This window comes from Neopsephotus bourkii, unplaced genomic scaffold (genome assembly GCF_033783945.1).
Source record: "Neopsephotus bourkii isolate Nb327-2 ecotype Australia unplaced genomic scaffold, CSIRO-AGI_Nbou_v1 NB_234, whole genome shotgun sequence".
In the NCBI taxonomy this organism is placed as follows: domain Eukaryota; kingdom Metazoa; phylum Chordata; class Aves; order Psittaciformes; family Psittacidae; genus Neopsephotus; species Neopsephotus bourkii.
The window spans coordinates 13,397,793-13,421,573 of record NW_026900744.1 but is presented as its reverse complement, the minus strand read 5'-3'; the positions used below and the strand labels follow the sequence as shown (position 1 = coordinate 13,421,573).

The window sequence follows — 23,781 nt, the reverse complement described above, 5'->3', positions numbered from 1 at the left end:
TTTCTTTTTACTTTCTTTTTTATTTATTTATTTTATTATTTAAAACAAAGCATAATTTATGCTCAAATAAGTTTGTTTGAAAGGGCATCTTGTGACTCAGTGATGTGTTGCAGTGTGATGTCTGACAAATATTTTGAGTTGAGTTACTTTGTTGTGCAGATCTGTTGGAAGGCAGTGTAACCTTCAGCTGCCCCTTTGACATGTCTGTGTGAATGAAAAATAGAGAAAAAAAATGTATTTAAAGAAGAGGTAAGAACCTGCTTTGGGTGTGTGGGTATGTCACTGCAGCAGTGCTTCTGTGGCCCTGCCTGCTCAGTTCTGAATTCTTACAGATCCATGTGCAGCATTTCACAGGGTAACATTTCCATAGTGGGATCCTGAGCTGAAGGAAAGTTAGAAACTTTCCAAAGTGAACAAAATGTGAAACTATCAAATGAAATAAAACCTGGTGAGCCATGTGAGTACTATGTTTAGCATCTTGATAATCTCGAATGTTATCAGCAGAACTGTGTTTGATTAAGGAACAGACATTTCTGTCCTCGGGGTAAGATACAGGTACTTCTATCGTCAGAGTAAAATTCAGCCTTCAGTTTTGCCAGTGTGCAAAAGAGGTCATTGAAATGTTTCTAATGTTTTGTTGTCTTATATCAGGAACTGAAGGAAGTGGATTTTTTTCGATGTACAGAGAGAAAGGAAGGTTTATAGTGATTTTACCCTGTGTAAATTTACTTCCTCTCAGATTGTTAAATTGTAGTTGTCAGCAGCTTCCCTTTAGCCAATATATTTCACACTTCCAAGGGCAGGTTTTGAGACCTCTTAAGCTTTATTCACAGTTATTACATAGCACAATATACTTTTTCAGTAACTTACAGACATCTTAAATATTACTGTTCAAAATATGGAGCAACAGTGAACTGAAATCGACTAATAATGGGTCTGTGTTAGCTGTTTGGATGACAAACTTACAGAATTGCTGAGCTAACTTCTGTATCTTCATGAATATTGACATCAAATGCAGAAGAGGAAAATAATGTCCTAGATACCTAAGCCATATAGGAGTGCAAGGACTTTGGGCTATATGTTTGTCCTTAAAACTGCTGGATGAGATCTTGTTCCTATCAAAGTTAGTAGAAGTGAATGTTATGAGGCAGGACTTGCAATAATTCCAGAGCACAGAGACTTTTTTTTTTTATATATATGCAGAGGGATGGATCAGTCCTTTTCCTGTTGAAATGTAATTGTGCTTTCTGGAGACAGGCATGGGCCCTCACTATTTCTTTTATTTATTTTTATTTCCCCGTAGTTTCTTAGGGATCACCACTGTTGTCTCTTGTTCTTCCTATTACTTGTGGCTGGAGGAGAAGTAATTATGTACAGGACTACCAGTTGTATGTGTTTTAAGTAAAATTCACATCCTAACAGTTCAGCATTTTTTATACATATGTGTATCTTAAAAATAAATTAGTGAAGAGAGCCTTCTCTAAATGAGATGGGTGTTACTGAGGCTGATATGCAACATACTGAAAAGGAGAGGCAGACAGGACTGGTTCTCCAATTACTCAACTTCTTGCTCATCTGTGTTGCCATTTCCCAGTGCTGGAAGCTCCCTTTCAGGTAGCAACCCATACTCATTTAGGAAAGACTCCACATCCACAGCAAAAAACTCCTCATTGAATTGTTCAGAAATGCTAATGAAATTGCTCAAAAGTTCCCCACCCTTATAGACAAGTAGAGTGGGAAGCACTTCATTTGAGAAGCGGTCTCCAGCCCCTGTGTTGGAGGCCTTGATCTTGCAGAACTTCACGGTAGCATACTCTGCTGCCAGGCAGATCAAGCTGTTGTTGAGAGCATCACAGCCCTTGATGCCATCTTCGTAAATGTGGACGATGACTGTAGTGGTTTTACGTTCTTTCTCGATGGCTTCCAGGAACTGCTCCCCATTCTGCAGCTCACACAGATAACCATATTTTGGCCCAAAACTCAGCCGCTGGTGCATATCCTGCATGCAGCGTTTGCGGTATTTTTGTAGGCAACTTTCATCTTCTTGCTCATCATGAATTAATTCATACTCCTGCATGCTCATCTGTGAATGTTTTGAGAATTTTACATTAACAAGTAGTAATCTCTTGGTGCTGAAACAGGAAGAGACTAAGTTGTTGTCTAAAGAACATCACACTGAAAACTTAGCCAAAGGTAGTCACTTCCTACAATGACTCTGGAAGGTCTCTTCAAGAGATAGGTGAAGATGCTGTCTCAACATTTGCATGTTAACTTGATGGTATTGAAGACTGCTACATATTTGGCAAAAACTTCCAGAGTTGGTGGGAATTTTGCCAGTGACTATAGTGGAGTCAAAGTTTAATTCCTATGTTTTTTGTGGGGTCTGGGTTCCCCCTTTCAGAACTGGTAAATAGTAATGAGTGACATTCAGGCTCAGCTCTAGTCTGACCAGTAAGATTTTGAACATGTTAAAAAATTTTCCAATTGCCTTAACCAGGGATAGAGAATGAAGGCAAGGAATGGAGAAAGAAAGGTCAAACTCTGTGTTGCATGATATGTTGTTGTGAAATTACTGCTTATTTTACTGAAGTTAGACTTTGCTTGAGAGAGGACTATGTAGATGGTTGCACGTGCATTTGTTCTGTCTATATATATTATATGAGCTCTGCTATGTTGCAAAGGAACTGAGTCTGGCAAATTCAGGATTTTCAACCAGTATGCCTTATATAAAATCAAAATTAATTTGTTTTGCTTTCCTTGTCTTACCTTACGGCAGAATCTCTCTCTGGTGTCTTTGTCATCTTTACTGAAAGATCTGTGTGGTGAAGACATTTGTCTAAGAATTTCTTTCTTGCTTAAGGATAAGGAGTCTCGATCTTCACTTTCTAATTTAAACTTCCTCCAGTCATTAATCACGCCTTTGGGCCCTGAGAGATAGGAAGTAAGGTGAAAAACTGGCTGTAACAAGAAGCTGTCTTAAAAAGTCTCCGTCTTTACTGGCTTGTCATTCTGTGCCACAGTTTATCTGTCTGCCCCTCTTCTTTCCAAAATGCTTTCCAGAAGTGTTGAAATCCAAAGTTTTAGGACCAATGTGTTATGTTAGCCTCCAAAAGAAAGGAAGAGTGGTTTTTTTCTAACCTGGATCACTTTAGTGGTCTGGTTCCTATCAGGGTCCTGTAAAAGGGTTTTGGTGAAGTACATGAGTAGTTAACAGAGATGGGGATGTTGAAACCTGTTGAAACTGCCACGTTGGTCAAAGCTAGTGCTGTGTAGAAGTATATTTGAACTTCTCTATAGACAGTGTATAGCCTAACATTCGTAAGGACTTACAGTAAAACTAACAATACAGGACAGTTGAGATTTTTGAAAAATAAATAATTTTTTAATTGGCAAACCAATTGCATCTACTTGAATTCTGGGCTTTCCCAGTGAACAGGGACAGTTTAGCTTATTTTTAGAAAAAAAAAGAAAAAGCCAAAATGCAGATAGTTTCCTTGCCTGTGTGTGTTGCCTGTCCTTCAAAATCTTCTTCGAAGCTGGTGTTGGCATTTTCTTCCATTTTGGTCGCTGGAGTAGGAGGTGCTGCAAGTTCAAAAAGCAAAACAGGTTAATAACAGCATAGAAAAGGGATAAGCTTACAGCAGGTACAGCACAGCTGTAATTTCCTGCAGGTGTCAGGTATCAGTAAAGATCAAAATACATGTAATTGTAGAGCTTCTCATAATCTTCTATAGAGCAATTAAATTATTTGTCAATCTCTTAGAAAAGATGTCTGCCAGATTCTTACTTGAAGTGCCTAGGCAAGGCTTTCTTCATTATACTGTTCCTTCTTGGTCATCAGAGAATACCAAGAACATGGTGTAAAATAGTGGCTGTGAAACTTTCTGCAGTGGGAAGGCAGACTCAAATAATGCAGGGTGCAGTGAATATTTTCTTTCTGTTTTCTTTTTTATTAAAAAGGTGCATCTCTATAAAGAAGGCAACCCAAGGAGGCAAATGGCAATCTCAGCGTGCTGCAATACAGTAGTACTCAAGCAACACATTTTTTTTATCTTTTACAATGGAATCTTTGAGGGGTGAAGTAGAACCACTGTTCTCTGAGCAAGGAGTAAAGTGTAGTTATACCAAAAAGATGGGCCCAGTTGGGTGCTGCCAGAGCATTATGGAGCAGCAGGGTTTGGCCAGAGCATCGAGCTCTGAAGGTCAGGCTGGTTTCTCCTGGTTCTCAAAAGTCATAGTAAATATTCTCAGGGTTCTGCAGCTTTCTTGAGAAGATATCTGTTAAAGGAGGATATACGGGTGCAGAAAAGTACTGATTCTTCACATGCGTTTTCACTACACTGCTGATAGACATTTACTATAGCCAATCTGCAGGAGCTCTGCTACCACATAGTACTGAGTCCTTTCTCATGTCATTCACAACTTTCCTTTGTAATTGAAAACTGTAATTCTAATGTGAAGTGTCACTGTCCACAGAAGTCTTAAGGTAGATGACTGAAGTTCTCACATTTAGTCTAGATTAGTTTTAGCTGCTCAGATGTTATTTGATTTCACAGTAAATCCCATCTTGACGCAAACGCTACCATGTTATCATGCCATGAATGCCATATTTAAAAGCTGATAGGGTGTTAGACTAAAGTGACATTAGTGTTGTAGCATGTATGCACAGAAGGAAATGCACCTTCATTTTTACATACCAGCATCAAAGGATAAAGTGGAATAACAGCTGAGCAAGACAAGGAATCTGATTTTTCTCTATGTTGGAACCAAAACTGATCAGTAAATGTGCAATTAAAGTGTTGTATATGTATACTCATGGCAATTGAAACTTGTGAGAAGCATTACAAATAATACTGGAAAAAAAGCAGGTAACAAATAATACTTTACCAATATAAATTATTTCTGTAAATAGATTGTTGTCAGCATATAGATCCAGGGTATTGGTTCAAGTGCTATTAAATTGAAATATGAAGCTAATCCCTTCTCATGTATGCAAAACTAAAAATCTTTGCCTTGTCAGGGCTGGACAGCTATGTGGATATGCTGGGTCAAAGCCTTGTAAATCATTCTGATGACTTAAATGGACATTTACAAAAAACTTTTCTGTCTGCTGATGTAGTTTTTCTTTTTTGTACATGAGGAAAGAGAGGGTATGATTCTGAATACTTTGCTTTTTCATAGCTTTTAGCCCTGAAAAGCACTAAAAATATGGGATATGTAACTTAAGCAGTCTGTTGCAGGCTCAAACCAGAAAGTTGATTGCACTTTTGGTAAAGCATTAGAGATGGGAACTGATTGCTTAACAAATGAATGCTCTCCATAAAGCTTATGTTACTGATCTATTCTACCTAATAAATCTGGAAAGATTAGATGAATTGCAACAGCATGGAAAGCTGCATTTCACCATTCTGCAGTTTGGTGTGAGACAACAATGCTGACAATGCACAGGCTGGCAAGCTGCCCATGGGCCTGGCCCTGTGACTGAGTAAGGCTGCGAGCCTGGAGAAAGTCATGCAAACCATTCTTCTTTCTGCTCAGTGGAGTTGTAAGCATTTATCGTTATTGTTTTGGCATTGTGAGAATTAGGCCATCCAAGCCAGGCGTTTCCCAGTTAGGTGCCTGAGGACAAGGGCATATAAACATGTAACTGCAACGTGATCCGTGGGAATCTTGGTTATAGGGTGAGCTGGCTCTTCTGTAGTACATTTCCTTCCAAGAAAGTGCCATGGAAAAAGGTGTAAGCTATTGCGTTTAGTGTGTGGGCAAAAATGGGCAATTACCAGGGTAGGAAATTCTCCCACATCCTTTTAAAGTGTTTATATGGAGGTCTTTTGTTGCTGATTGGGTTGGGTGATTTTTTTTTTTTTTTAGTGGTGAGGTGGTGTTCTTCAATATGCTGGGCAAGCAGCATTTTCCAAAGGAAAAAAAATATGCTCCTAATATTTGGAGAAATGTGGGTGCTACCAGGTCTGGGGCATGTTGTGCAAGTGTCTCCATGAGGAAATGTAAATGCATAATGCTGAGACAGTAAAGCAAATGGGGAGTGTCACAGACCATCACTAAGTGTCTTAGATCTGAAGTTCCCACCTCCTGGCTTAATAGGTGTGCTGACATCTGGTGTGCCCGCAGTGGGAACAGTGAGAGCCACCCTCTCTGCAGCCCAGTGTGCTCTTGTAAAAGCAGCTGCACTTTGCAGCCCAGTGGACAGAGCTCAGCATTCACATTCACACTAAGCTGCAAGTGGGTCGTAATTGGTTGACTCACAGTGCTGTCTTTTAGAAATTTGTTAAAGTCGTCTGTTAGTACAAGCCCCTAAAACCTGAGTCAGCCTGAGAGCGTCATGGAATGTAGAGGGCAAAAGCAGCACTTAGCTGCATGGGGATGGTTGCATTTGATAGTGATAAGCTTGCATGCTTTAGAATGTACATTCCTGTCCATTGCAACCATCTCTTATAGATTCCTTACTATTTTAAATTAGGTTATTTATTTTCCATGTAAATGTGCAGCCTCACAATTCTGCCAAGTACTTGCTTGGGGTAAGAGTATACAGTGAGAGCAGAATTTCCTGAGAGTGTAGCCAGGTCAAACAGCAATGCAGCAATGGCAAAGTGTCTTAGTTCTATGGAAGTACCGACAGACTTTTCAGGGCACTATCTGCATTGCTACCTATCCCAGGTTTTCCCCTTTGCACCATTTTAGCAGCATGTGATGTGCCAGATCAACAGCAATCTTTGTGGGGAAAAAGTTGCTGATTTAGAAGATACGTTTCATTTTCGTTAACATTTTTCATTGGTTTTGACCACTGAAAGTGGCTTCTGATATTTTTATTTGAAAAATGCTAATGGAGAGAAAAATTTTCCTCATCAGATCTGCAGATCATCAATGTATTAGACCATATTTGTAAGGCATATGGTGACTCCACATACATATTTTAAGAGAGTGATCATTCCAGAACTTTATTGTCTTTATGTTGGGCTTTCTGTGTGAAGAAAGCAAAATTACAGTTTCTTCATAGAGATGCTGAGACCTATCTGTGTCCCAAAAGTCACTTCAGCAAGAAAAAACCCAAACCCTGAGGTGTATGTCTGAGGCTACCATTTAATTTCTATGAGTTTTGGATGTGTAGTTCAAGAATATCAATTGCTTTTACTGATGCTCAACCTTCTATTGTCATTAGACTAGATGGGCCAGCCTTACTAAGGGTAGAAGTGACCATTTAATGAAGTGTTTCCTTTTCATACAATATGAAAGAATGCTCTTTACTTGCTAACAAATATTTTGTGCCTTTGGCCTTCAGAGGGAGTTTTCTGTTTACCCAAAATTACAATTTTTTTTTTCTCTTATGCATAATGAATTTCTAAGGTAGCTCAGGAAGAATGTGCTGTACCTGTGTATTTGTAATGAAGGCTTATTTAATCCTTCTAAAAATACTGCAGCTGTAAATACAAAAACCTGTGTCTTCTAGTGATAAATTATAGTTACAGAAGAGAGGGTAATAGAAAGTAATAACCTCTAAAGAAAATGTAAAAGGCAAGATGCATTCTGTAAAGGAAGAAGCCAATAAATAAAACTTGCTGTCTAAAGAAAGAGTTTTTGCTACTAGTCCAATAAGTAAACAAGAGAAATATTTTTCTCAGAATATAAACATGCTCTAGACATTGCTGCTCTTCATATGTGCAAATCCTGCCAAAAATGCTGTTCTGTGTCTGGGTTTACATAAGGTCATCAATCAGCAGCATTATGATAATGCCCAACAGTAAGTGGGACATTGCATATGAACTGGCATGTATGAAACTTTGGAGTCTTGTGTAAGAATGAAAAGTAAAGGATCTTTGTCAGCAAGCTGTTATTGTACATTTATGTTTTGAACTACGTATAGGTGGCTGGTCAGCTGGTATCTGTGTCCAGAGTGTCCCCTTGGCTCTGCCTCTTGGGAAAAGTGTCTGAATTTTAACATCATTTCCCTCTACCCAAGCACTATTTTGAATCTCCGTTCTCTGCCTGTTTTTCCTGGTTTTCATATGCAGAATTCCTTGCCTGTTTATTCTTGTTCCCTCTGTCAAATGATAATGGCCACCAAACTTACCAGGCATATAGGCAGCTTCTTAAGCAAGCAAGTCAAGAGAAGGACTTGCTATGGATTTAAAAGTTTGTGTTACTGGAATTTTGGGGAATCAGTGGCATGGAACTGGAAATAGGCATTGTTCACTCCTGCCTAAGCAGTGGACACATCCCAGTGTAGCAGAATCGAGTAAACCCTCCGTCTGTGAGGTGCTGCACCTGCTCTAAGGAGAGGTCCTCCTGTGTTAGCAGTTGTGACAGATTTCCAAGGACCCTAATCCAGAGCTCACTGATGTCACTGAATGCTTCTTAGTAACCAGTGCACTGCAGGATGTCATCTGCAGCACTGAGCAGAAATGGTTGAAGGTGTATTTGTGTGTGATCTGCATGGTTAGGACATACCTGCTTCAGCCCCCAGCTATGATGTATTTCATAGCTACTATACTTGGTCATATATCCATTTAGATTTGCAAGAGGCATTAGCATCATTAGTTAAGCAACATCAAGGTCAGAGGTCAGTCTCAGACCTTTTGCCAGCACGTTGCAGAGGGAGCTGAAAGCCATAAGGACCTTTAGTGATCTGCTCCCAATGACAACTGTCAGGCACCAAGCCAAATAGCTGCTAGTCAAAAACATGGAGTACCTTCAGCTCCCTTTGTATTCTGAGACAATCAGGTCCCTTACATTAAGGTGGGTAAATACAGAATTAAGAGCCAGTTGTTAGGGCTGCAGTCACTTGCCTTGATCACTTTCACCAGCATTGTGTTACCTAGATGTACAAAGACAGGCTTACTGTATGGATAAATGGAAATTTCCTGGGCTTACCTAAAGGAAAAACACGGTGTATCATATAGTAATTAGATCACTGTGTTTGGGGAAAAAAACATCATTTCAGAACACTGGAATGGGAATTTATTTGCTTAAAGAAGAGGTCATATGATACAAAGAATATATAAACCAGGATGGGTTGACGTAGAAAGCTGTCAGCTTCACTGCAGGTCACTATGACTGATGAGAGGGTTATAGGATTGGATTATTTGTTCTATCCGCTTCAGGGGAGTTATGCTGTTCTTTATTTGTGAGGTGGAAACATTTTAAATAGATGAGTCCAATGTTTCATTTATCCTTAAGGCTTTGCCAATTAGGAAATTCCCTAATTTCAGCATCATGTTAGGTTAAAAATCATAGGATTAAAAAAAAATCTCTTTCTCTTCCTTTTTGTAGGCCTTTCAAAATTTGACCTGTAGTTATGCACCAGAAATTACTCATCTTTTATGAACTGCACATTTATTTCTGGATTTCAATCTGAAATGGGAAATTAGCTCAGTGTCTTTTGCATCAGTCAGCTTTACTCCTACCATAGTAAGACTATGTTTTGTATGGAAAGGCATAATTCATTAGGAAAAGTCCTGATTTTGAATCAAGATTTGATTTATTATTTAAAAAAAAAATAGTTTATGTTAATAATGGACAATTTGAATTATCATTTTTTTATTTGAAAAAAACTTTATGTATTAAATGGTGAATTTCTTTTGAAAACCAGGATTTGAATTTTTTGAGCGTGTTACATATTGGGGTGATTATATAGTTGTTACTATTATGATATATTATTATTTTTTAATTTTTAAACCTATTAATTTACCTTATTTAAAAAAACACTTGGGTGTATCAGGTAGAAGAGGAGGAGAATGATTGGAAGCTAAGAAAATGTCTATTATTTGAAGTGAAATCAGAACAGCCAATGCTTTCAAATGCAGATACTTAGGGGCATGAATCTCAATCCATGTTTAACCTCAAAGCCTGGCTGGATTTGTCAGATGGATTGAGCAGTACTCTGAAGGTCAGGACAGAGTTTTCAGTTGATGTTTAAGTACATATTTTATTTCTGAACTCTGATGCTGGAATTGACATGTCCTTTGGAGCTTTGGTTCGAGGGGAGATATTTTTTTTCCTGCAACCTCAACAGATGTTTAGCAGTGCAGATAATCCCTTTAATTTGTCAAAAATCACATGTCAGAGCTGGAACTCTAGCAGTGACTGGAGACAGGTGTTCAGAGAGGTTGATGGCCAGTATTTTATGGCAAAGAGAAGGAACTTAAATTTAGCTTAATTAAAGATCTAACGGAAGTAATACCCTGTATGGACTTTACATACACTGTTGCAGCTTCCTTCCAAGGAAGAAGGTGCCTGCAGGAGAGGAATGGGAGATATAAAAACTTGTGAAACTGGGAGACCATCGAAACATCTACTGTCTGTTTCAGGATAGGGCTTGACCAAGAATGCCTCATAACGCTCTGGAGATGCAAAAGATTGTGCACACAGAACAGTTAGCAAAATAGGTTTGTCTCAGAAATGGTAATATTTAATTTTGGTGTGGGGTTTTTTTTTTGTATATTTTTTTTTCCTTAACTTGGTTGAAGTTTTTTTCAAATGTGTATTTATAACTGCACAAGTAAATCAGTAGGAAGTCTTGCTTTGCTTTCGCTTTTGTCGTATCTATTCTTTGTTGCCATTATCTGCAAAAGGCAGGCTTGACGTAGCCAACAGGCTCCCCATAAATGCAGGGTTTACCAAAACAGTCTTTCTCTCAAATTTGACAGAGTTAAGCATAAAAAACCCCAACAAACAAACAAAAAAAAACCGAAAACCCCCACCAAAAAAAACCAAACAAAACCAAACGCCCCCTCCCCAAAAACAACCCCCAAAATCTTTGTTCAATGCAGCCTTCAAATTCATGTGTCTTCACTCCTGGCTTTCTCTGAACATTAACATGCGCTCTCCGAGATGCATGAAGACCTTGCTTGCTGTTTTCATATCATTTAAAAGTTACATTATCTTCCAATTCTGACACTCTAGCAGTGAATCAGTACTCATCCCTGTTACATGTCCCTATGTGAAAAAAAAAGTGCAGCGTGTACTGTTTTGGGCAAGCTAGGGCAGTAGCTCTTGAAAAGAGTATTTATTGACTTCTTGTCAGTTTAGTTAGATTTACATACATCTTGCAGTGATGATTCAGGCATAAAGTAAGTTAGAGCAGACCAAGTAAGTTATCTCATAATTTATTTCAAAACAGTTTCAGTTTGCTTTATTTAAAAATTTTAAAGGCCTTCCTTAAGCTATCTTAAGGTGTACTGGACCAGCCAGTATTTATACTGCTTTAAGCCTAGACAGTATCCCTGCTATAAGGAGAAATGGGAATGTGTGGTTATCTTTAGGTACTTTAGATACTGCTGGAGGTACTTTAGGTACTGCTGGAGGCAGGTATTTTAATAGGGTCCCAGCAATTATGAAGGACAGGACTCAACACTGCAATTATTTTCTTTGATACTTCATGTCAAAATTACAAGACCATGCTTTCATGTCAAATTAAGAGAAAATATTTAACTCCATGTGAAGGAAGTCTCCTTAAGATATTGCATAAATGGAATAATTTAAGAGTATTTTAATTATGATGTCATATTATAAATGACTTATACAACTAAAATGGCAAGGATATGCAAATAGAAACAAATTTAAATTGAAGACGGCATTTTAATTTATTAATTTAATGTTTTCAAAACAAAGACATTGCTTTTGTGAAAGTTCTCATCTATACTGAAAGAATTGCCCCCCCAAAAAAACCAAACAGTGAAATAGTTTTTTGTTAAGGACAACTTTCTTAACACATTTTCATCTGCTCTGTGCAAGACCTGTTAGCCAGCAGTTTTCTATGAGGCTGAGAAAGAACAAACACTGAATCTACCAGCCGGTGTGGCTGAATCTAGGCTGAAGTCACTGCTGCTGTGACAGTTCACAGAGCTTTATTTGTATGGCTGGGTTAGGTAACAAGTGGTTTGGAAATTTCTTGGAGGCGCTTTGACTATGTGAAGTTTTGTACTGAAGCAGGTACTTTGCCCAGAGCAGCTGAGACGGCTCATTAAAGCGCAGCTTCATGCTCTCTGCAGGAATCACCATTCCCACAATATTGTGATCGCTTCCTTCAATTGAATGCAGTGAGAAAAAATATATGGCATTAGCTCACTGCGATTTCTTGCATTTTCTTTCTTTCTGTACTATTATCTGTGGGTTTTAGAGAGGAAAGGGTTCTGGGTCATCAAAAAGGGTTTCTTGTTTTAGCAAGCAAATGTATGGAGCTATTTTTCAGGCTTATTATACTTCCTCTACTTGTTGTTGCGTTCATCTTGTATGTCTGTCTGAAAAGAAAATGCCAATGAAAAACCTGAAATGTTTCATTTCAGCTTAAAAGAAAAAGAAGAAAAACCAAGAGTTCTCATGAATTCACTAAGTCTTTCACTTGAAATAACTGGAAGTTATTTTTTTGTTTTGGTTTGGTTTTATTCTTTTACCCAGAAAGTGCTTTTCCCCGAATTTTGGCCAGTTCTGCTCCTAAATCATATTGGGTAGACCCCATTTCTGTCTTTAATGTTACGTTCTTTTACTCATATTTCTTTGATATCTTCCTTCCAGTAAGCAGCAGAATAGGAATTGCTCTGTAATTGGATCCATACTGTGAAAATCATTAAACAGCTTTCAATTGAACTCTATAGGCATTGAACGTTACAGGCAAAAACTCTGATGTATGCTTGTCACAATAAAACAGAGTTCTCTGTGTTGATTTATAGGATGTTCCAGCTTACATTTAAATCACTGAGAAACATTTCACTGTACTGGGACTTGAGATAAATCTTTGTGCTCCTCTGTGGAATTTGGAATTAAGGATATAATTCATTTGAACTGTGGTTAGCCACTTGCCTTAAAATGAAGCCTATTATGTAGTTTAAGACGGGATAGCACTGAAAGCTAGTTACCAGGCTCTCCAGCTGAGTTTCTTTCATTCTTTTGTCATATTAAACATTCCAAATAATGGAGGTAATCTGATTTTTCTTGCTTCTCCTTGCTCTCCATTGTCTACCCAGAGTGCTGTACCATCCCTGGAGGGTTTTTTTGTCCACAGGTGGCTTATGGAATATGGGTTTATTATACTGGTTTTATACCACTGACTATCTAATAGTGATCTAAGAAGACAATAAGTTTGAAAGATGGGGTGGAAGTTTAGGGGTAAGGTAGATTTTTTCCTAAGTTCTTGCATCTATTTGCAAGCTGTTCTGAAGTTTCCCAGTTTTTGCATATAGTGAGAGTTGCAGCCTCCTGTAACTGCAGTTACCTGCACAGCTGAGTTGACCAATTCCTGTAATCTGGTCTAGTGCAATATTTGTTGAAAAATTTCCCCGCTGAAGTGGGGCTACTGGTTGATTCAGTCAGGCCCCTTTTCCTGAATTGGTGCTTTCTTGTTTTCTATTTTTTTTGGAGAGATGGAAAGAGGCAGGGATGTATTTTAATAATGTAATTCACCCAGGAGAAAACTTTGCCATTGAAATAAAGATATGAACAGATGTCGTCATCAGTATTTTGAAGTTGCAAACTACCTGTTGGGCTTTTGCACTTTGTAAATTGAGAGTAAGGGAACCCTGTGATGGCTTGAATATCCATGGATGCTAGTGATGAATTTATCACTGGAAACCAGCAGCTGCATATACTGGCATATAGCAATCATCTTTAGCTATGCAATTTACTCTCAAGTTGTTTTATTTTGATTATTATCTTTCATTCCTTAATGCATTTTCCCATGATTTAAGCTGAGCTTTAATTAGAATTGCAAGGATTAGACATAAATATTTATAACAGAGATTAGTTTAAAATCCTATTCTGAAGTAGGATGAAGTATTTGCATATAATTCTAGCAATCTGGTCTACATCAGCTGCAGAAGAGTGACTTTATGTTCAGACTGTTCCCTCCTGTCAAAAAGATTTCAAGTACTTGCCGAAAACCTGTAAAACTGTTGATTGTGAAGATCATATTCTTTGTTTGTGAACATCATATTCTTTGTTTCTGCAAGCAAGTTTGAAGCAAGCATCCAAAATATAATTTTGCCCTGAAGTTTCGTGACCACTTGGACCTGTGCAATTCAGAACATGCTTATTTTCTGGGGATCTCAGTTGTAGAGAGAAATCTCTCAGTATCAAAAAATGGGGGTTAGTGGACTTTTGTACATGCTAAGCTTGCTTTGTCTGCTCATATTATGGTTATTTAATAAGGACATTTATATAAAATGTGGCTGTTCTTATGCCCACTGGCAAACACAAATCTGAGTACAAATGACAAAGACATGCCTGTGAGAACATCAAAATAATGATAGGTAAGTAAAGCAGTCTCTGCATCTCTACTGAACTGTGGACCTTGACAATTTTTTCCATTACTGTCAGTGGCAGACTGCCTTTAAAGTAGTTAGGCTCACCAGCTAAAGAGAGACACTTTCTTCACCTTTTCATGTAATAAATCACTTATACCTGTAGTTATGTAATTGCAACTTTCCTAAAATTAATCCTGTCACACCAGCTACATATCAAAATTTCTTTTCCAGTGTCCAGTAAATTTGGTTTATTATTCTTTCACATCAATATTTATACTTACCGGAACATTATTCTGCAAGAAAACAATTCTGAGCCTGAAATTAGATAGCTGGGTAAGAAGGATTTATTCTAAAGTTAACAGTTTCTTGAAGGCTCTGAAAACGATGGACCCAGACATGAAGATTTTCTGGGGATTATCTCAGACACCAGCGCCCTTCACTCACCCTTCAGCAGAGCACAGAGCTCTATTCCACTACAGGCAGAAGAAATCATGTGGTTGTATTCTCTTTCAGATTCTTATATGCAGGTTAGTATTCAAAGGTTACAAAATAGCAGAAATCCCCTTTTGAATTAAATCAATGACAATGTCAAATAAAGAGAGATGAGATTCCATGTAAGACATATAGAAGCTCTGTTAAATTAGACATAGATGTTGCTTCTGGTAGTCTTGGCACACACCGTAGCAGCTCAGGGGGTCAGATTTCTAATATATATCTTCTTCCCCAAAATTACTCCATGTGGAGTGAAGCACCACTTACTGTCCAGGCTAGAGCAAAACCTGTAGTTGTTTAAAGGTCAGCTAACAACAGCTCTTGTAGCTTGTTGTTCTCAGCCTAATCGAAAGAGCTTGCCAAATTCATAACTGGAGATCTGGCAGTAGTTTTTATCTCAACAACTACATCTACATTACAAAGGTGAGGTTCTTCTGACAGACTATCAGTTGAATTTATCTATTAGAATATTTAATACACCACTAATAAATTTTAGCAGCTGTGGCCATCTTCAAAATACCATATTTTATTCCTCTAGTAAAATAAGGCTTCAAATGCAATCAACGTACAAATCACCTACCTGAGAGGTTCAGTTGCTCGCTTCCACTTTTTCTGAGTACTGACAAATGTCCTTGATAGTTTCCAGGAGAGGAGCTGGATTACAACTGACCACAGATAGACCTAGTCTCAGATTTGCATCTCTGTGTAATGATTATCCTTGCAGAAATAGCTTTGGATAGGTAATAGGATTATCATAAGGGAATTAGAAAATTCTGTTCATTAGTTTGAGCCAATGACATTGCAGACTGGATGGAGATTTAAGGTACTTAGTGCATAGATATAATTGAAGGGGCAGAAAAACAACTGAGCCTGGAGAAGAGTTACAAGGTGGCACCTTGGTATTGCAGAGCAAGGGGTATTGCAGAGCAAGGTGTATTGAAAATGCTGAAGATATGCAGATGGATTACAAGCACATATAAGAACCCATTGCTTCATGCAGGAAAGCTACCCTTACAACCCTAATAACCTTTTAAATATTTCTGAATTGTGATAGGACTCCAGTTTATAAAAGAGATAAAGCTATTCATGGAAATGGTGCTAATAATTAAATCAATCACCCAGTCATACCTAGCTACTCATTAATTTAAAAATTGAAGTAATTACAGAGTGCAAATAAAGAAAATGGAATAAGTAATTTTATTCTATGGAAAACTAGAAATGTAATGTGGCATTAAGAAACATTAAATTCAGAGCAACTTTAAGTGGAAGATTTGTATTTAAACATCTGGAGCTATGGATCTTACACTTAGCTGGATGCATTGCATTAAAGAGGGTTCCATCTCTCACCCACACTGTTGCTCAGCTGAGCTTAAGGAGGGTGGCTCTGTGGAAATACAAGTAATGAACATTTGGAAGGGATAGGAACCCTGGTGAGACAGTGTAGAAATGACCTGAATGCAGTGAAGTACCTTAGCCAAGAGTCTTCCTCCCCATGAGCTCATGTCTCATTTTGGTTTTGCCGTCAAGGAGAACTGGGAAATGCTGTCACTGATGACCTAAGGGGTGGTGGAAACTGCTGTGCTTGAAGCTGTTTGCTGTCTCTCACAGCATGTTTCTTTTTAAGTCCTTCCTCTCTACCCAGACCGTGACATAGCTGGTGGGTTTATCCTACTGTAAGTATGATAATGTTTGGTGGGATAAAGATAATCCAGAAAGTTAGTGTGTACTGCATTCCTTTTGTGGTCTGCACAGACTGATGTGGTACTATCCTCTAACAGCAACACTGAGAGTAAGGGGCATAGCTCTCAAGCATTGTGCTCCAATTTAAAAAAGAAATCACAGTCTTCAGAAGCTGAGATGACAGTATTTCCTTTTAAAATTATATGTTCCAGTTCAGTGACATTTTTACCGCAACTTCTGTTTGGAAGTTCGTATACATATTTCTTTGTCTGTTACTGTTTTCTGCTTGATTATATCTCTATTTGCTAAGCCTGGCCTAAGCTATTTCCTACCTGACATGCACTAGCTTTCTGAGATTTTAGGTGCTTCATTTCTTTCACTTTTTTTATGCAACGTTTAAATGTCTTTTATGAGATGGTTGTTAAATCCTAATGGAAGTTCCCATTAAATTGTGAAGCTCACTTGACTCTGTTCTGAAAGGCAAACCAAGAAATTCCATGCCCTATGGAAATATATAATAACACTGTTTTCAGACATCATCATGTAGGCAGAATCCATGTGGTAATGAAGTAACTGATGGGGTTTTTCCAGAGCCCTACAGGAGGAGGACCTACATATAGGAAAAAGGACAAGCAGGGGATTTCTCAAGATAAAGTTGTTAGCTTCCAGTTCTTTGAAGATACAGGGTTGCACTAGATTTGAGACTACTTTGTATTTGAGTGTGATATTGAATATCACTGTTTCTAATTGTTTAACCTCTACTTTTGTTTGTTTAATCCATTTTTACAGCTTGAGACTGAGGGCATTAATTTCCATCTCTGCAACAGCATTATTTTAGCATAAGGCTGGATATGGCTTAATTCCATCACTCTGTCTTAATTACATCACCCTCTAGGTTTTCTCTGCTGCAAGTCACAGGAATGTAAAAAACATTAAAAAATGCCCAGTATGCCTTGTGGAGGTAGGTTTCTAAATTAGCATAGCCAAAAAGCTTTGTGACGCCTAAAACCACCATTTTGAAGTAATTTACAGTCTTCTGTAACAGTAGGTTTTCTTAAATTTTTAGGTAATTATCTTTTTTTCTTTTTAATTTTTCTATTCCTCCTTACTTCTGATGAGCTATCACTTCTACAGTTTTAAGTTAAAACGTGCCTTAGTATCTTTAAAAAATTCTGCACATTTACGTGTTACCCATAGAGGTCGGTGTTTGCCTTTGAAAAGGAGACCTGTTTGCCTGAAGAGCTGTAATACCTGTCACACAACATGCAGCTGGCTTTCATATCTGCTTCTACTCATTTCTCTGGGTTAATGACATTGCATGGATCTCTTTTGAGCTTCTAAAGGTGCAACTGAGAAGGAAAATGTTAGAATGTATTTTGGTGTATGGTTAAGTTGTGCTATCTTCAGCATATTTTAAAAGTTCAAACATGGTATTTCAAAAAAACCCAACAGCTTTACATTTCAGAAAATATTTGCATATCTGAAAGAGGACTAGAGGATGTTTCAGAGAGGGAACCATATCTGTAGTTACCATCTTACATACATTTTATGCAGTCATTTTCTGGATGAAAACATTAAAAGTTTTCAGTGATGCACTTGTAGAAGAAAACCCTTCCTCTTTATCCTCAGACCTATCTGCCATTATTTGTCAATAGTAGTAACACTTGTGGCTGTATGAGAGTAATTATGTGAGCTAATTGCCTGAGATTATGGAATATTCTTTGGGACATAAATCCTGTAAAGTGTTATTGAGTGCTGTACGGAAATTATAAAAGCAGTCACTCAAAAACAATGACTGTAGGTTGTCTTTTGTAAGGACTGTATTCTCAAAAGTTCTTTACATTAACTGTAGCTAATGATACCCAGAGACATTTGAAAAATATTACTTTGAATTAGTTTCTTTCACACAGAAAGTGAAGTGAGAATTTTGTGGGTTGTACCATGCTTAGTTATCATCTCAACTTTAGTTGTAAACTACCCCTATGTTGTGTGTACTGCAGTTTACTTAGCTGTCTAAATGCTTTTTAGGAAGAACTGTTAAATGAATTTACTGTTTTAATAAAAAAATCTTCAGTTATCATATCAAGACATGGAACTTTGTTTACTAAAATAAGCATTTCTTAGCTTCATCAAGTGTGACAGTTGGAAGTGATTTAGAGCAGTATGCCTGCCTGAAGAGTAGTATGAATTCTTATGTTTCATGCCTGTTGATAAAACTACCATTAATAGTTGTGTGTTCCTTCAATTCAGTTGGCCTTTTTGAAGAGTGTCCATTTTAATGCAAAAATCAAAACAATTGATTTAATTTGATAGTAGTTAGCATTCCACTCATTGTGAAGTTTATATGAATGATAGATTATTAATTAAATGCTTGCTAAAAGGATGGTTCAACTAGTGCTTTTGGAAATGCACTACTGGAAGTGTTCAGCTGAAAGTACTTATACATTTGTTCTGGTATTTTTCCCTCCTTAAGAAATGTTTTCCCTCTTTAAGTGTCTTGGCACTGGAATCAGGGGTTCTGATACTGTTCAAATACTCTGTTTGCATCCAGCTGTGTGTCCCCTAACTTTGTTATTTTTAAAATGAAATGCATAGGGCAATATAACGCATGACTTCCTCAATTTATGTCTAGGCAAAAAAAAAAAGATTTCAGACTTTCTTCTTTGAGCTCTGTAGCCAGAAGGGAGCACTCTTAGCTAAGGTATAGTAACATTCCCCTCACCCCCTAGTTTCTCCTGGCTTGGTGCATATAGGCAGCAAATTCTTTCACTAGAACCATGGGAAAGGGTGAAGCTGGGAACTGTTTAACGATGCACTTGCAGTCTCTATGCTAATTTATTGCTACATAATAAAACTTTCCTGACTTTTTCACTAATGTTAGAAGCCTTTGCATGCTAAAATTGAACAGCAATTCAGGTAAAGATGAAGCTATTCTGTTGTCTTCTCATAGAGGTTTGCCATATACGTTTTTCCCAACACATTTAAGGGACAGCCACTTATTACTGATTTGCCATATACGTTTTCCCAACACATTTCTCATAGAGATTTGCCATATACGTTTTCCGAATGCATTTAAGGGACAGCCACTTATTACTGATTTCTATTTAGACACTGAGCCATCAACTACAACTCTTTGGAAACAGACATCCAGCCAGTTCTTTATCCATCAAATAGTCCATTCGTCAAACCCATACCTCTCCAGTTTAGAGAGAAGGATGTTGTCTGGGTCTGTGCTAAGGGCCTTGCAGAAGTCAAGACAGGTCCCATCAGTTTCTCTTCCCTTATCCAGCAGTGCAGACCCTCCACCACAAAAGACCATCAGATTAGTCAGGCATTGATGAAGCCATGTTGGCTGTCTCTAATCATCTCCCTGCCTTCCATATACCTTGACATTGCTTCCAGGAGGGTTGGTTCCGTGATCTTACTGAGCAGAGAGGTGAAGCTGAGTGGTCGGTGGTTCCCAGAGTGCTTCTTTTTTAAAAAATGGGTGTGATGTTTCTCTTTTTCGAGTCACTGGATTTCACCTGATCACCATGACTTTTCAAATATGATGCGGAGTGACTTGGCGAGTACCCCTGCCAGTTCCCTCAGGACCCTGATTTAATCAGGTCCCATGGACTTGTGTATGTTCAGGTTCCTCAATGGTCTCAAACCTGATTGATATGGTATCATCTAGGATGTTACCAATCTGGGAGTCCCAATGCATTTGCTATGGGCTAAGTGCAAAGGATGAATTACAAAAACCTGTTGTGAACATGTGTAACATGACTAAAATACTTTCATGGAAAAAAAGGTAGTGCTCAAAACTGAATTGTGCAAAGTGACCTGTCAGTCACCCCGTTATTCAGAAGCTTTCAGTAGTCAAGTGTGGATAGCTTGCACGTATCTGTTTTCCTTCCCAGGGATTAATCAGAGATCCACACATGGTTCAGTGAAGGCTTTAAAAGTGAATAGGAAGTTTTTCCCTAATAGAGCGCAGGCAATGCATGTGATCTCATGCAGCTGTTGATTTACCCCACAGACAATTGTTAAGATGACAGCTAACGGCTAACTGCAGGCAGTAAATGGATATCTGAATACAAGCTCTCACAGCTCCTGGTCCAGAGAGTTTGCAACTGAAGAAGCTGTTTCCTAGTGTCAGACTACATGGTTCCTCTTGCTTTGGATGATGTCTCCAAGAATCACAGTATGCATGGGTCATGTGGTAGAGAGCCACACTAGCTGTACAGTAGGTCACCTGCTGAGCAATGTCACTGAGATTCCAGAAAAGGTCTTTTGGACCTCTCTCCTCTTTGCCCGTTTTGAAAAAAATCCCAAGTCTCTATAACTATGAGAGAAGTGCAGTGCTTGCTGGTCTCCTTAAGCTGCTTCTCAAATTTCTCTCCAATGGCCAGCTGCTCCTCCAAAGTTTATTTAAACTTAAATGTCATGGGCAGCAATTGAATTCTAATTGCCTGTGATAACGTTGGGGTTTTTTTGCAGTTTATCAAAGGCATCTTTTTGGCAGATGTTTGAATGTATCACGGGAATGTAGGACAGGGGCCGGGTGGGAGGTCTGCATACAAAAGCTATGGTTGTAACATGATGGAGAGAGTAAATTATTAGAAAGCCAGAGAGGAAAAAAAAAACAAACAAAAAAACCCCAAAAAAGCAGAAGTGAGCAAGGCAGACACACAAAGGAGATGCACAGTTATTCATAGGTCCTGATATAGTATTAGACGTCATAAAATGATGCAGATGAAAGCCTGTCTATTAATTTGGAGCAAAATGGGGAAATAAGCTGGCAATACACACAGGTATTTAATCAGCATATAATCACAGAAAGATATTTGGAAGAAATCCTTCATTGGTCATCAGGTCTACTCGCCTGCGTCATGGAAGGGTTTGCTAAGTTGCTCCTGCTCAGATGGAGGCCAAGTAATCATTACGTCTAGCAAAGATGATTCTTGGCAGCTTGCTGCACTGTCCATGCCTTAGAAACAAAAGCACGGCAGTGTAATGTTGTTAAACTCTGGAAAATGTCAGTTAAAAAATGACATAATCTGGGCTTCAGTTACTGCTTCTCAGTAACTTCCACCTAAGTATTTTCAGTGAATAAGTAAACTTGTAATTTCATTTCCTGAACAGTAGTCCTGGAAAATGTCCTCTGGGAGTTGAAATTTTGTGGGTTTTATGTCTTAGCTTTTACTAAAGAATCTCTGGCTCGGACGCATATGTTGTTTTATGTATACGTAGGACATATATGTAGGACACATATGTAGGACAACATAATGCATGTATATATATGTGCAGATAGTGTCACCTACACGTTAGTGTTCCACACACATTTAAACATTGGAAAATGTGAGTTCTTGAATTGTTTCTGCTTTCTTGGAGGAACTGAAAAATTACAGAATAAAGGTTTAATTCATTGACTCTTACTTTTCCAATTTGCCCTTTTGGTGTCAGTGAGTTACCTGAGCAGACTGTGCCTTACTCATACGCAATCCTATATAAAACTTTTCAAAGAATTTTTGAGACTTTAGGTCTTTTGTGCACACTTTTTTTTTTTTTTTGATATTCAAGATTCAAAATTCTTTTTGTGCATGGTCTTATTTTTTTTTATTTAGAGGGTTTTAAATAGCAGTAGTAGGATGCTGTCCCTACCAACCTGAGAGCAGAAAATAAAGGTGTATTTACACAGATAATAACAACTCTGGATTTTCTGAGAATGATTAAATTTGAGCCTGCTCAGATTAACTTGGGCACAAGATTATACTCAAGTCCTACATATATTGTCAAAAAAAGGTGTTTGTATCTATCGGTGTCTGTCAGTCATACTGTGAGTGGGTTTCACAAATCAGATCAGATCATTCCTGTTGGTATTGCAATCTGTGCAAGGCAACCTGAGGGAGTTTATGGGAGTAAGCAGAGTTCATCTGAGTTTGAACACAGAGCATATTTTTGCTAGTGCTTTATTATATATACCTTTTATTGATATCCTTCAGGCACACTATAATTTCCTCTGAGCTGTACTTGTCTCATGTTGGTGAAGAGGTAGGACTTGGGATGATGGAACCATTAAGATAAAATTAAGTTTACTAAACTAAATTGGAGAGACATCAATCTGATAGATGGACCACTTGGTGGATAAAGAACTGGCTGCATGGCCACACACAAAGAGTTGTGGTCAATGGCTCAGTGTCTGGGTGGAGATCAGTAATGAGTGGTGTCCCTCAGGGATCTGTGTTGGGACCAGTCATGTTCATCATCTTTGTCGCTGACATGGACAGTGGGATTGAGTGCGCCTTCAGCAAGTTTGCTGTGTGGTTCAGTTGATATGCTGGAGGGAAAGGAATGCCATCCAGAGGGACCTTGACACACTTGTAAGGTGGGCTGATGCCAACCTTATGAAGTTTAACCGTGCCAAGTGCAAGGTCCTGTGCCTGGGTGGGAGCAATCCCAGACACAGCTACAGGTTGGGCAGAGAAGAAATTCAGAGCAGCCTTGCAGAGAAGGACTTGGTGGTGTTGGTTGATGAGAAACTGAACATGAGCCAGCAGTGTGCACTCACAGCCCAGAAAGCCAACCATGTTGTGGGCTGCATCAAAAGGAGTGTGACCATTAGGTCGAAGGAGGTGATCCTGCCCCTCTACTCTGATCTCATGAGACCTTACTTGGAGTATTGTGTGCAGTTCTGGTCTCAACATAAAAAGGACATGGATCTGTTGGAACAAGTCCAGAGGAGGGAAACGAGGATGATCAGGGGACTGGAGCATCTCCCATATGAAGACAGGCTGAGAAAGTTGGGGCTGTTCAGCCTGGAGAAGAGAAGGCTGCGTGGAGACCTCATAGCAGCCTCCCAGTATCTGAAGGGGGCCTATAAGGATGCTGGGAATGGACTTTTCATTAGGGACTGTAGTGATAGGACAAGGGGAAACAGGTTCAAACTTAAACAGGGGAAGTTTAGATTGGATATAAGAAAGAAATTCTTTACAGTAAGGGTGGTGAGGCACTGGAATGGGTTGCCCAGGGAGGTTGTGAATGCTCCATCCCTGGCGTGTTCAAGGCCAGGTTGGACAGAACCTTGGGTGATATGGTTTAGTGTGAGGTGTCCCTGCTCATGGAAGGGGATTGGAACTAGATGATCTTAAGGTCCTTTCCAACCCTAAGTATTCTGTGATTCTAAGATATATAGCTAAGAAGCATTATGTGCTGCTTATGAGACATACTTGAATAGAAGTGTCAGTAGGTGTAGCTTAGTCTGGGTTACCATTTACGCTAGCTCACAATCTGATATGATGTTGCCTGTTGCCAAGAACATTTCTGAACCCTTGTTTGGTGACAACTATCCTGCTAATAAGTGATTTCGAACACC

General features: G+C 38.6%; 1 protein-coding gene and 1 long non-coding RNA gene across 2 annotated transcripts in view; one reads left to right on the top strand and one right to left on the bottom strand.

The window, feature by feature from the left end:
• Positions 1–403: 403 nt before the first annotated feature.
• Positions 404–23,781, top strand: part of LOC133207658 (uncharacterized) — a 33,126-nt gene continuing 9,748 nt past the window's right edge. Inside the window, exon 1 of the long non-coding RNA XR_009724113.1 lies at positions 404–448. This is a non-coding gene — a long non-coding RNA (uncharacterized LOC133207658). The remainder of the gene's footprint in view (positions 449–23,781) is intronic.
• Positions 1,500–3,559, bottom strand: PDC (phosducin). Its single transcript, XM_061344733.1, has 3 exons — positions 3,499–3,559; positions 2,767–2,927; positions 1,500–2,083 (listed from the first exon to the last, which is right to left on the bottom strand). The coding sequence occupies exons 1-3, from the start codon at positions 3,557–3,559 to the stop codon at positions 1,556–1,558; spliced, it is 750 nt and encodes a 249-aa protein (XP_061200717.1). The 3' UTR covers positions 1,500–1,555.

What these genes read in the sequence shown, in the direction of transcription:
- PDC (XM_061344733.1), bottom strand. Translation starts at nt 3,559, where the DNA reads ATGGAAGAAAATGCCAACACCAGCTTCGAAGAAGATTTTGAAGGACAG. An exon ending in AGGACAGGCAACACACACAG is followed by an intron (nt 2,928 to 3,498) that starts GCAAGGAAACTA and finishes CCTATCTCTCAG; the next exon opens with GGCCCAAAGGCGTGATTAAT. An exon ending in GAGAGAGATTCTGCCGTAAG is followed by an intron (nt 2,084 to 2,766) that starts GTAAGACAAGGA and finishes AAACATTCACAG; the next exon opens with ATGAGCATGCAGGAGTATGA.